This window comes from Oncorhynchus clarkii, chromosome 26 (assembly GCF_045791955.1).
Source record: "Oncorhynchus clarkii lewisi isolate Uvic-CL-2024 chromosome 26, UVic_Ocla_1.0, whole genome shotgun sequence".
Lineage (NCBI taxonomy): Eukaryota > Metazoa > Chordata > Actinopteri > Salmoniformes > Salmonidae > Oncorhynchus > Oncorhynchus clarkii.
Window position 1 is genome coordinate 22,367,907 of NC_092172.1, and position 11,739 is coordinate 22,379,645.

At 40.7% G+C, this 11,739-nt stretch overlaps 1 protein-coding gene across 1 annotated transcript in view; it reads right to left on the bottom strand.

The window, feature by feature from the left end:
• Positions 1–11,081, bottom strand: part of LOC139384580 (mucin-2-like) — a 34,176-nt gene extending 23,095 nt beyond the window's left edge. The window contains exons 1-25 of the mRNA XM_071129412.1: positions 11,001–11,081; positions 9,191–9,477; positions 8,797–8,911; positions 8,443–8,533; positions 8,239–8,345; positions 7,043–7,259; positions 6,822–6,947; positions 6,308–6,425; positions 6,071–6,209; positions 5,430–5,540; positions 5,220–5,289; positions 4,849–4,986; positions 4,581–4,745; positions 4,377–4,471; positions 4,022–4,148; positions 3,658–3,913; positions 3,438–3,490; positions 3,056–3,156; positions 2,099–2,250; positions 1,882–2,020; positions 1,460–1,570; positions 905–1,084; positions 532–771; positions 295–451; positions 50–178 (exon numbers count right to left, since the gene is read on the bottom strand). Of these exons, the coding sequence (XP_070985513.1) occupies positions 50–178; positions 295–451; positions 532–771; positions 905–1,084; positions 1,460–1,570; positions 1,882–2,020; positions 2,099–2,250; positions 3,056–3,156; positions 3,438–3,490; positions 3,658–3,913; positions 4,022–4,148; positions 4,377–4,471; positions 4,581–4,745; positions 4,849–4,986; positions 5,220–5,289; positions 5,430–5,540; positions 6,071–6,209; positions 6,308–6,425; positions 6,822–6,947; positions 7,043–7,259; positions 8,239–8,345; positions 8,443–8,533; positions 8,797–8,911; positions 9,191–9,477; positions 11,001–11,081 (3,505 nt within the window). The remainder of the gene's footprint in view (positions 1–49; positions 179–294; positions 452–531; positions 772–904; positions 1,085–1,459; positions 1,571–1,881; positions 2,021–2,098; positions 2,251–3,055; positions 3,157–3,437; positions 3,491–3,657; positions 3,914–4,021; positions 4,149–4,376; positions 4,472–4,580; positions 4,746–4,848; positions 4,987–5,219; positions 5,290–5,429; positions 5,541–6,070; positions 6,210–6,307; positions 6,426–6,821; positions 6,948–7,042; positions 7,260–8,238; positions 8,346–8,442; positions 8,534–8,796; positions 8,912–9,190; positions 9,478–11,000) is intronic.
• Between the last annotated feature and the right edge of the window lie 658 nt (positions 11,082–11,739).

An 11,739-nucleotide genomic window follows, 5' to 3' on the forward strand; every position in this document is an offset into this window, starting at 1 on the left:
AGAAAATTGTAGTTACCCAAAATAGATCCTCAATGAATGTCTACTGTACCTTCAAGAGGTGGTATCTGAGTTGAGCAGCTCCCGGAGGGATTCCTGCAGGTCTTCATACACTGAGCTCCACATGCCTTGTAGTGCCACTCACATTCTCCAGGGGGGTTGTAGTAATCACAGAACAGTGCTGTATGTGGTGGACAAAAGCTCTCTGTAAGTACTATCTTCAATTCGGTTTAAACTGACTGGATTAAGCCTATTTTTATGTCAGCACTTAAATGAATGGAACATTTAGAAACTCACGGCAGATTTGTGGGCTTCTCCAGGCTATGCAGGCTCCAGCCTCATTACAGGCCTCTGCATAAGCTGCCACAGCAGTACAGAAACACTCACAGTCTCCACCACTGTCACAAGCACACGAGTCTGTCACACACGCATCGTAGAAAGGAGAGGGGTCCACCTAATTGGAAAACAGATCTTATTTGACATGATCACATCAAATCCCAAAACATTCAGTGAACGACTAAAGTCTAAACCTACTTTAGAATGGCAGTCTGTGAAAACGTTGCTCTGTATGATGCTGCACTGCTTCTGTGACCAAGACTGCCTGTAAGGGTTGGCAGTACAGGGGCTCCTTTTGTTCTTTGCATCGGGGCAGCTTGCAGAGACTTTCCAGCTGTTTCCAAAGTCTAGAGGGTTGACAACTACTGCCTGGCTCCTGGTAGTGAAGTCATTGTTTGCATTGCCATCATAGTTTCCACACAGACCACAGACATGTCCCTGAAGAGGACATAGCAAAAGATTCAGTTGAGTGATTAAAAGGAGTCATAACAGACTTGTGAATATCAGTTGATGGAACACTACACCCATATTTTAATATCTAATGTGTCATCCAATCAAAGTTGAAATGTACCTTGAACTGTGGGTTCAGTTTGATGAACATGCTTGTTTTCCTGTCCCACATGAGAATCAACCCATTATTGGCTTCAATCACAAGGTAGATGCCCATTGTGCGAATCTGGTAAGGAACCGCCTCCCCTGTATTTCTCTCAACGACTTGGTAGTTCCCGTCTGTCAGAATTAGTTCATTGTTCTGAAAGAGATTTTTTTTTAAATAGTTTGAGTATGCAGTTAAGATATTAATTTATGTAATTACTCATCATGTTATAATGTATGCCATAATGTTCATTTTTTTGCCAGGCCTCATGAAGCTTTGATTTATGTGTATATTGTGTGCTTTATAGTATGTATGTATGTATGTATGTATGTATGTATGTATGTATGTATGTGTGTATGTGTGTGTGTGTGTGTGTGTGTGTGTGTGTGTGTGTGTGTGTGTGTGTGTGTGTGTGTGTGTGTGTGTGTGTGTGTGTGTGTGTGTGTATGTATGTATATATGTATGACCGAATATTAGTAGTCTTGGCTTCAGTAATGGTATGTGCCAGGCAGAAAGCAGGAATCTAGTTACCCCCAGGAAGAGCTTAATGGCCTTGGAGCAGGTGGTGCCTGTCGTTCCACAAGGGATGTTCTCAGTGATGACTCTGAAGCTGCCGTTGGCATTGTTGCTACCACAGTAGTCCTGTTTAAGGTTTCAGTCATAAATTTAACAACAGCCAACATAGTATTTTGGTGGATGGAGCATTATCTACAACAATACATGTTGTAAGTCAATCACTGAAATAGTGAAAAGGTTCAGCTTGTTGGGAATGCTACAGCAACATCTACAAAGCAACAGCAGATCATGGCCAAACAGTTTCAAATATTGCTATTCAGACTCCGCAGAAACACCTACAGTATATATACCTTAAAACAATTAACACAAACCCTTATTGTTCAGCATGTAATATTGGTGATGATCACTTAGACTATCAAGAAACCCTGCAAGCATACCTTTGTAAGTGTGTATTCACAGTCTCCTTCGAAAGTGAATCGTTTCCCATCAAAAGTAATGTAGTGTCCATCTCCATAAATGGCACAGGTTCCAAGGCACAGGTTAGTTGTGCACTGCCATTTTCTGTCTTTACAAGTGCTGAAAGTGGCAAAAACAGATATATCAGACTGAAGTCTTAATTGGTTTAAAACGCCAATTGAGGCAAGATAACCTTACCAAGTATTGCAGTCGACCTTGATTCTGTCTCCTGGTTGGTAAGTAGCTCCATTGTGAGAACAAGGACAAAGGTCTGGCTTGATGCAGCCTCCTTTTCCATCGGATACCAGTCCAGAGGGACACATACAGCCTGATATGCACTCTGTGCTGATCTGTAAAGTGAAAATTATTGATTTGAAAATCTACTGTGTAAAAATTGTGTTAACTTCCGCTCAAATGCGTGGAGTCTGGTGGACCAGAAGGTCAAACTTGGCCTTCATTAGCCATTAGCCAATACAGAAAGACCAGGAGAAACTCCCAGGGCATAGGCATTGGCTTATTCAGCTTAATCTACCAACCAATCATCTCCCACAACACCTTACCCCTAACCCTCCCCCATACGTTAGCACACCACAAGCACAGAGCTACGCCTAGCAGTCGTATGGTTCGCTCAAATTAAATGATAACACATGCTTTACTCAGTAAAGATACTCCCATGGAAGTATATGGTTACTCCCACTAAGGACAAAATTAAATCGTTGATGTACCATGCTTATATGTTCTGTGTGCAATAGCTTGGATATGAGGTTACCTGTATGTTAATATAAAAATATATATTTAAAAAAAGGAAAGTTTATATTTTACACTCAATTTCTATTCACAATCCTATGGGCATTATATGACTGACTATTCACTGAGTGTAGAAAACATTAAGAACACCTCCTCTTTCCATGACATAGACTGACCAGGGGAATCCAGTTGAAAGCATTGATCCCTTACTGATGTCACTTGTTAAATCCACTTCAATCAGTGTAGATGAAGAGAAGGAGAAAGTTAAAGAAGATTTTTCAAGCCTTGAGACAATTGAGACGGATTGTGTATTAATATCAATATTAGGAAGGTGTTTTTAATGTTTTGTACACAAGCTTATATCCGTTGTGCAGAATGGCCTGGAGACGAGGTGAATAGGGGACTTACACAGGCCATATCCAGAATGTTGCAGCTCTTCTGACACTCTAACCCTCTCACTCCTGGGCTTGCATTGGAGCAGTTGAAGAAAACCATTGGTGCAACACATGCTGTGAAAATAAAGGGAATTCATGTGTCATGACTCTGTTGTGTCTTTCACCAAATCAATATGCTCTGTAAAGTGTGTACTAGGATGGAGAGATAATATTTCAAAATGCACATAGCCTGATTCTGTTGCCAATAGCATACTATTACCACACACCATAAATGTATATAGGATTTGGAAGATTGCCATTAAAAGAATGGACTTATTTCAAATTCAGTGTTGCCTGGCACAGTACAATAGCTCAAAATTGTGAGTTGTTTTGACAATTAATATACATGAACTTACATGGCTGATCGGGTGAATCTCCAATGCAACGGAGTTTTCCCTCCTTGCAGGTGCTGAAATAAAATGTTGTTAATGGTACTTGAATGTCGCTATGCTCACTACGGGAAAGCAAGACCCAAGGCTCTTGGTTCATAAAGTCTCAAAAATATGCAATAAAATGTGTAGTGAATTACATTGATATACAGCTTGAGTATAGGTAGGTAAATAACTCGGTCCATACCACATGGTTCCATCCTTGCTGATGACCTCTCCAGGGGACACCACTGAGCCCTTGTAATAACAAGGGCAGCTGGCTGGTGGAACACACTTGCCCTCATCATCCAGGTAGGTTCCCTCAGAACAGACACACCCATCCACAGGCTCGAAGGTGATTGAACAGGTAAAGTCAGAGTCGCTGTAGCAGCGGCAGGAGCGATCACTGTTTTTTATGCTGTAGCTGTAGACCATGGTGCTAGGGCACGAGGTGGAGTATTTGTCTGGGGATGGCAACAATTAGTGTTTGATGTAAATATTTATAATATTTGTATCTTATTCTCCCACAATTTACACATCTTCTTAGGTATTACTGTGTGATTGTCACTCACTGCAGATAGTGTCTCTCCAGCCGCTGAGTTGGATACCCTCGGCAGCACAAGCGTGGACATAAGAAGAGACGGCAGCACACATGCAGTCCTCACTCTTCTCACAGTTGCAGCTGTCATACATGCAGTTCTGAATAGAAAACCACAGTCAGAACAGCATCCATATTATACTGTACAATAGTTTTAATTAATTGTGTGTGCATAATATGCACAAGTTCTGTGCAGATACACAATACCTAACAGCAAGCAACGTAATTCTCAAATTCCCCATAACAGCTGGCATCACGTTACATACATTTGTAAATTAGTTATCCTCAGGAAATTGTGTGAAATGAATAGTATGGTGAAATGGTCTCACTTCTTTGTACATGTCTGGGCTTATTGCTGTGTGGCATTTAGCAAACAACCCTTTAGGATCAGCCAGCTGAGAGCACCAGTGCTGAGCATATTTCTCTGAAAAAGTGAAAAAATAAACCACAGTTAGGCCAACTTTAAGAAACACTTGCACCGTTCTCCATAACAATTAAAACAGACATGGAAAGGTGATAAACCATGCAGATACCATTGTCAAGACTTAAACTGCAGGGGCTTTCAAAGCTACTCTTGACGTCTGGGCAGCTGGCTCGTGTTTTCCAGGTGTTTGCAAAACCAATGGCTGTGCCCTCAGTCACTCCGCTCAGGACCTTGAAATCATCTCCTTGGTTGTTGTTGAAGTTTCCACAAAGACCTGTAGGGTGAACATGTATTTATATACAGGGAAAATAAATCATTCCCAGAACATGAACACCTCAGTGGACTGTGGTGGTTGGTCAATGGATGATGAGACATACCGCAAGTTCTCTGCTGCCAAACGGTGCTTGCAGCAATATAGACCTGCATGATTGGTGAGAGTTGGATTTCCAACTGGAGGCCAAAGGTGGTCTGGACAATGATGAAAAACGAGGAGGCTCTGAAAATAGTTACTCCAGCTATAAGGAACAAAGGGAAGAGGAAGGAATGAGTAAGATTCAGAATTATGATGTTAAGGAAATATATGTGTCAGTGTTGAATGATAAAGCTGCATCACCATCACAACATTCCCATGTATCATTATGTATTCCCCATACCATGATGTGCTTTAACTGTAGGACACAAGTTTCATGTATGCCTAGTCATGACTACATTGATTGTACTGTATGTTTATTGTGCAACTGTAACTTACCAGCAGAAAAGGGCAGCTGAGAATAGATTCCATTTACAAAGGCTTTTCCATTGGGTTGTATGTTGATCACCTGCATAGAGGGTCATTGTTTAACCATATGCTTATTCATGATATTCAAACAATGCATTAAAGTCTAAAACCTAACAACACTAGGGAAAAAACATTTACTGCAGTCAAAGGCTGATAGCATGTCAGTCAAATAATACTTACAGTGGCTCCTTCTGAGAGGGACAGGGTAACAGCCTTTAGACAAGTCTCACTGTCAGAAAGCCCACACTGCACCAGATCACCCAGTACAGTGAATTGCATCCCATCACAGTCCTGAAAAAAACATAAATAAGTTGTTACAAATATTTCCCTTAATGAAAGGAAATATCCTTCGAATTCTTTTGAAAAAGGAATATCTCAGTGTAAAACAAGAGACAGAGTAAACAACCCACATATCTCCATAGGTAAATGTATCAATGCAAGATGAATAGTACTGTTCTATATGAGGGCTCCCCAACTCTGTTCCTGGAGAGCTACTCTCCTGTGGGTTTTAGCTCATTCAGCAGTTGTAACTAACCTGAATCAGCTCATCAACCAACTTAATATTAGAATGAGGTGTGCTAAATTAGGGTTGGAGTGAAAACCTACAGGGAGGTAGCACTCAGGGAACATGGTTGGAAAGCCCTTTTCTATATTACAATTTTCATCATACAAACTGGATATATCAGAAGAAAAATAAAGAAGATGGAGGCAAAGCTGTAATACAGACATAATAACTACAAAGAAGGTAGCAAGTTTCAAAATGTATTTAATGTGACTGAGATTCATGCACACAGAGCTTTGGTGAGGAAACTGTACTGTACCTTGGTCAGAACATAAGAGCAGTCCCCATGGAAGGTGTAGGTTTTTCCATCGTAGGTGTTGATGTGGGATCCTCCCTCCACAGCACAGGTGCCAGGACAGTCCTTGTCCACACACTTCCACTGACCACCAGCACAAGAACTAAGGGCAAAATATAAATTATTCAATGGAACTTACATATGGTCACCCCTGGAATAACTTTTAGACTCAAGTCAGAATTCTTAGCCTGGTTTTCTTACCAATCTTTACAAGTGCTTGAATAAGACTCTCCGGGTGCGTATGTTTTTCCATTGTGGCGGCAGGAGCATTGACTCAAGGCGATACAACCATTCTTGTTGACGTCATCAAAAACGGTTCCTTTGGGTGAGAGCATACATGTGTTTATTTTGTCTCCATCCCAACCTACTGCCCTTCATAGGCAACACCTATTAACGATGTCTTTTGTTTTACTCCAAAATCTACATTCACAGTATTTTTCTGTCTCGACAGACAATTTCTGAAACTCCATGATATATTCTGATCAACTGGCTTGTCCTTGTGTCAGGAACTAAATACCACATGAATCAGATAGTATACCAGGCCATTACAAAACAACAAACTCGTAATTGCCTTTGTAACTCAACAGAGTCCAGTCCACAATATGGAATCAATTGCTTTGCAATTCAGTATACAGTCTGCTCCATTCCAATGGATTTTTATTACATCTCTTTGAAGAAGAGGATGTGCAGAGAACGTTTAAATATGTCTGCCTACCTGGAGGACAAAAGCAGCCATCTGAGCAGTGTTCCTCACACAGCTGGCCTCTCTCTGGGTTGGAGCAGGTGTCAACACAGGGGTTTCCACACTCCTGGTACTCCATGTTGAAGGGGCATGTCTTATCTGCAAAGATACGGTTATGTCAAAATATGAGTACACTGTTGCAACTAACCAATGTGCGATTTGAATGTTGATACGGGGAGTAAGGGCATGCTTACAGCAGAACTGTTCAGTCCTCCATTGTTTGGGCTTCCCCCCTGCATGAACACACTGACGGGAGTACTCTGAGATGGTGTTGCACAGGCAGAAGGAGTTGGTGCTGTTATCACAGTGGCACAGGTCAGATACACAGGCCTCAACAAATGAGTCGATGGCCAACAAGTCCTTACAGCTGCTGAAGGCAGGACCGGAGAGCAACTGCTCACAAACTGGTTTCTATCAAACAAAAACAGAGAGATGTTATAATTAAGACATATACAGTGGAGTCTGAAATTATTGACACCCTTGATAAAGACGAGCAGAAATTACTGTATAAAATAAATGCAAAACGTGGTAATGGCTGGAGCGGAATTAGTGGAATGGTATTCCCTTTACTCCGTTCCCGACATTATTACGAGCCGTCTTTCCCTCAGCAGCCTTCACTGTTTAGGATCTTTGATGTCCTCTGTCTGTTCTTATGGACTGCCCTCTTTAATTCAAACGCCAGATGTCCAATGGGTTTCAAAGAGAGACTGAGATGGCCATTGCAAAAAGGGGCTATTTTGCTTCCACTGGTCCTGGGGCTCTTGTAAAGATCAATCATGAACTTTACCCAGTACCTGGATATTTTAGCAAAAACCTTGTTGGCACTGCCACTTGGCCTTCAGTGGATCTTCCAGCAATACAATAACCCCATGCACACATCAAAATCCCCAAATAAATATATATTTATATATATTTATATAAATCAACTCAGTCTCTGAACTTGACACCCATTGAAAATCTGTGGTTTGAAATGAAAAGGGCCGTCCATAAGCACAGACAATGGATATCAAGGATTTTGAAGGATTCTGTATGGAGGAATGGTCTAAAATCCCTCAGAATGTGTTCTCCAACTCATTTTAGAAAAAGGCTCAGTGCCATTATTTGCAAGGTGTGGTATTGAAAGGTATTGGAAACAGGGGTGTCAATAATTTTGACTGGAGAGAAAGAAAATATGACGTTTAAACAACATCTCTTTCTCAGAGCAATTGTATTAGTATAAAATAATATAATTTTCAAAGAAATGGAGCACACAATATACTGTAGCAGTATACAGTCATGTTTGCAAATCTTTATCAAGGGAGTCAGTCATTTCGGACCCCACATGTTGTTAAGTACACAGCAGCCTAGCCAATATCCCTATTCTTATCATAAGCGATAAAGTGTAACCTACCAGATTGGGGCATTTCTGATTTGAAGGCAGTATGTTTTCAGTACAGCTTTCAGTGGGACCATCCAATTTCCAGAAGTTTCCGAAGTCGACAGCGGACAATTTCATACCTTTGGCATAAAAATAAATCCAATTATTGTTAAATGTCAACTGTATTCCAAATAATAGGCCATTTTTGATGTGTTGATATTGTCAGTGAAAATGTACCATGGCTATAGAACTCATCAAATTGCTGAATTGCGTTAAAATCTCCACATAGACCACAGGTCTTATTTCTGAATTTGATGTCCATCTCCACCTGAAATAGAAGACCATTAGACATTTTAGGGTGACATTTTCCCTCCATTACCCTTGACAAAAACGGGAAATGACTGTAACAAAACAAAGATTTAACAGGAGTGACAACCTATTCCTTAATAAAATAACTATAGATTAGGACTACCTTAACTGTTGTTAACACAGTGCCCACCACAGCACAGGCCTTCAAATGTAGACATTGACCACACCGCAAAAACCTAACTCCACCTAGAAATATTCATAAATGCATAATTGTTGTACTACCAAGAAGGAATCATCCTGGTTCCATATGGCTACCAATCCCAGTTTTGCTTTGATCTTGATGTAGGAGGGAGTCTCTTCAATGAGAATACCAGACTGGCTGAATGGTAAGGTGGCACTGGAGGAAGAGGAAGACAAAGCACTAGATTCAACTAGAACTTAGTCAGACCAACCACTTTTACATTAGCTCAATTGACTTCATTTTGAGACATTTTCATTGGTACTTTAAAAACAACATTCTCATCTCTGTCACTGTAATTATGTGCTTGAGCATAACTACACAGTATAAGGTTGAGTCTAATCTGTTAAGTCAACGCGACTGGGACAACAATATGACATCCAACTACTTGAGCACTGATTTAAAAACAGCTACATGAGAAATTCTTGAGGAACTTACTTATTCCCATTAACAAGAACGGAACCCTTGGATAGCTCCACCACTGTGCCATCTAGCTTCATGGTGATCTTGCTAATGGTGGGCTGGTTGTCCACCACCTGCCGCCTCATCTGGATGTTGAAATCCTCATAACTGCTATGGCACAGTGAGGTCACAACATAGTTGCAGGTGGAGGGGAGTTGAAAGATGTCTCCATCAAAGGTCTTGAAGTGGTAGTTACCCCACGTACTGCAGACTTGGCCATTATGTATAGGACTCACTCCTGGGAAAAAGGACAACCAATTCAGCTATGATAGCATACAACTCAACAGGTTTTATCTTTAGATATTTAGAAATAAATGAATAGGTAACGTAAAACCCTGCCCCTCGTAAAACGTTGCTTTTAACTAGGAGTCCATTGGTTGACTGCTAGATTGGCCTCACTCACTCACCACAAGAGTCTACTGACACACCTGTGTGTCAATCTAATTAACATAATACAAAAATCCCCACCAAAATCTGTCAGTTTAAGCTAAGGATATCAGTTTTTTTTGCATGGGCTGTGTCTCAATCCACCGCATCCACCTATGTCCACCTTCCGCATCTGAGGTTGAAAGTGGCAGAGCTACAGAGCTGTTTGTCACACCAGGGGACATCCTGAAAATCGGTATTCTCACAAAAACGTCTTTAGCGTCCAAACGATTTTGCCTACTAGCTAATATGACCACTCTATGGTGTCATGGAACTCGTCTTATGTCGGTACCGCCGATGTGCCAACTACTGTCTGTAGCGTCTGAACAGTTTGGTCTTCGACCTCCACAAGTGTCACGGGACTCGTCTGAAGTTAACCCATACAAATGATTGGAATTATGGATGTAGTTTTGTGCCAACATAAAAAGGTGGTTAAATATGTGTACAAAAAACACGAATATTTCCTGAGATTTCTTATGTCTCCAGACACTTCAAAACCGTATTCCTTAGGATACATTTTTTGGCATTTACGAATGTGTTATTCAAGGCGTTTCTATGGGATATAGTAGTAAACGCCAAATTCAATATTTGATCAACTAAACAACCAAGACTTTCCAATCTCTATAATGTTTATGAACTTGAACAACAAATGAATAATCTAGTGCTCCTTCACGCTTTTTAAATCAACTAATCCACAAAACCTGTTGCACTACTTGCTATGACTGTCTCCATCATGGTTATTGTCATTTCACCATTGTCTGTGGATATGTAAGGCTGCAGTGTTAATCATTGTCATCATCCTCAGGGCTCATGCATCTGTATAGCACATGTATTATGAAGCTTACCTGCAATCTCAGGTATCCTTGACATTGAGGGGATGATGTTAACTGTGGCCTTTGATGTATCCTCTGAAATCAAAGTGTATGTTAATAAGTTACATAAAGTTGTACTGTAAATCATTGTGGAATCCTGTATATTTCAGGCTCTGTTATGTAGTTCTCTTGCCAATCCTACATTTACCTGTTCATCAATCATAACCCATGCTTAAAAGGCACATAAAGGCAGGACTGAGCATATTCCCTCATTGTTAGGCTGTCCAATGAGATAAACATTGGAGCTATTATGAGAGCGCTATGACATACAGTAACATACAGTTTAGCCCTGTCAACACTAAAGTACAAGGTTTAATGTAAATCAAAATCATGGATTCTACCTACCACTTTGAGAGGCAGTTAAACCAATCGCCAGAGCCATCCATATTAACACCCATGTGGGCGTCTGTGTTGTCCCCATGGTCATCCTCTGGGTAGTGAACACAGGTGGTATGAGAAAGGTACTTGCTTGGATCTTAGCTTTATACCACCTGAGTGAAGGGAAGGCCCTTGGTCTTTCTGGATGTGAAGGTGTGGCAGAAGGGCTGGCTCCGTTCCAAGGATTTCATGGCCCTCTCATACCAATATGAGAGGTTTAAACAGTAGGTGGGTTGGCAGCTAGCCTAGTGGTTTGAGTGTTGGGCCAGTAACCGAAAGAATCCCCGAGCTGTCAAGGTAAAAATCTGTCATTCTGCCCCTGAACAGGACAGTTAACCCACTGTTCCCCGGTAGGCTGTCATTGTAAAAAGCAATTTGATCTTAACTGACTTGCCTGTTAAATTTAATAAACTCATTGCACAAAAAAAGGTATAATAAACAAGTGGTTCCTGGATTTGTTTACCTTGTGACCAAGTTCCAATATTTATCGTGACCAACCAAATAAACCAAACGCATGTGTCAACCTAGTCTTCAGTTGAACCACAACCCAGGAGGATATATCCCTGACCCATCATTCAGGAGACAATTTCCATAACCATTATTGTTGCATTAGTTATCCATTAGATTGATTGTATTTATACATTTATATATATATGGACTGAATAAACACCAAAACAGGTCAAAAAGTGTTTGTGTTAATATGTTTTGTTTATCTTTTGATGACTCATTCAACAGACCAACATAACACGCTGCAGGTGTGTTCCTCTGATAAGAGTGATTACTGACTCAATCTATTGTCCTTACACTGAGGCTACGATTTCTTATTGTTTCTCTTATCACAAATAGTTT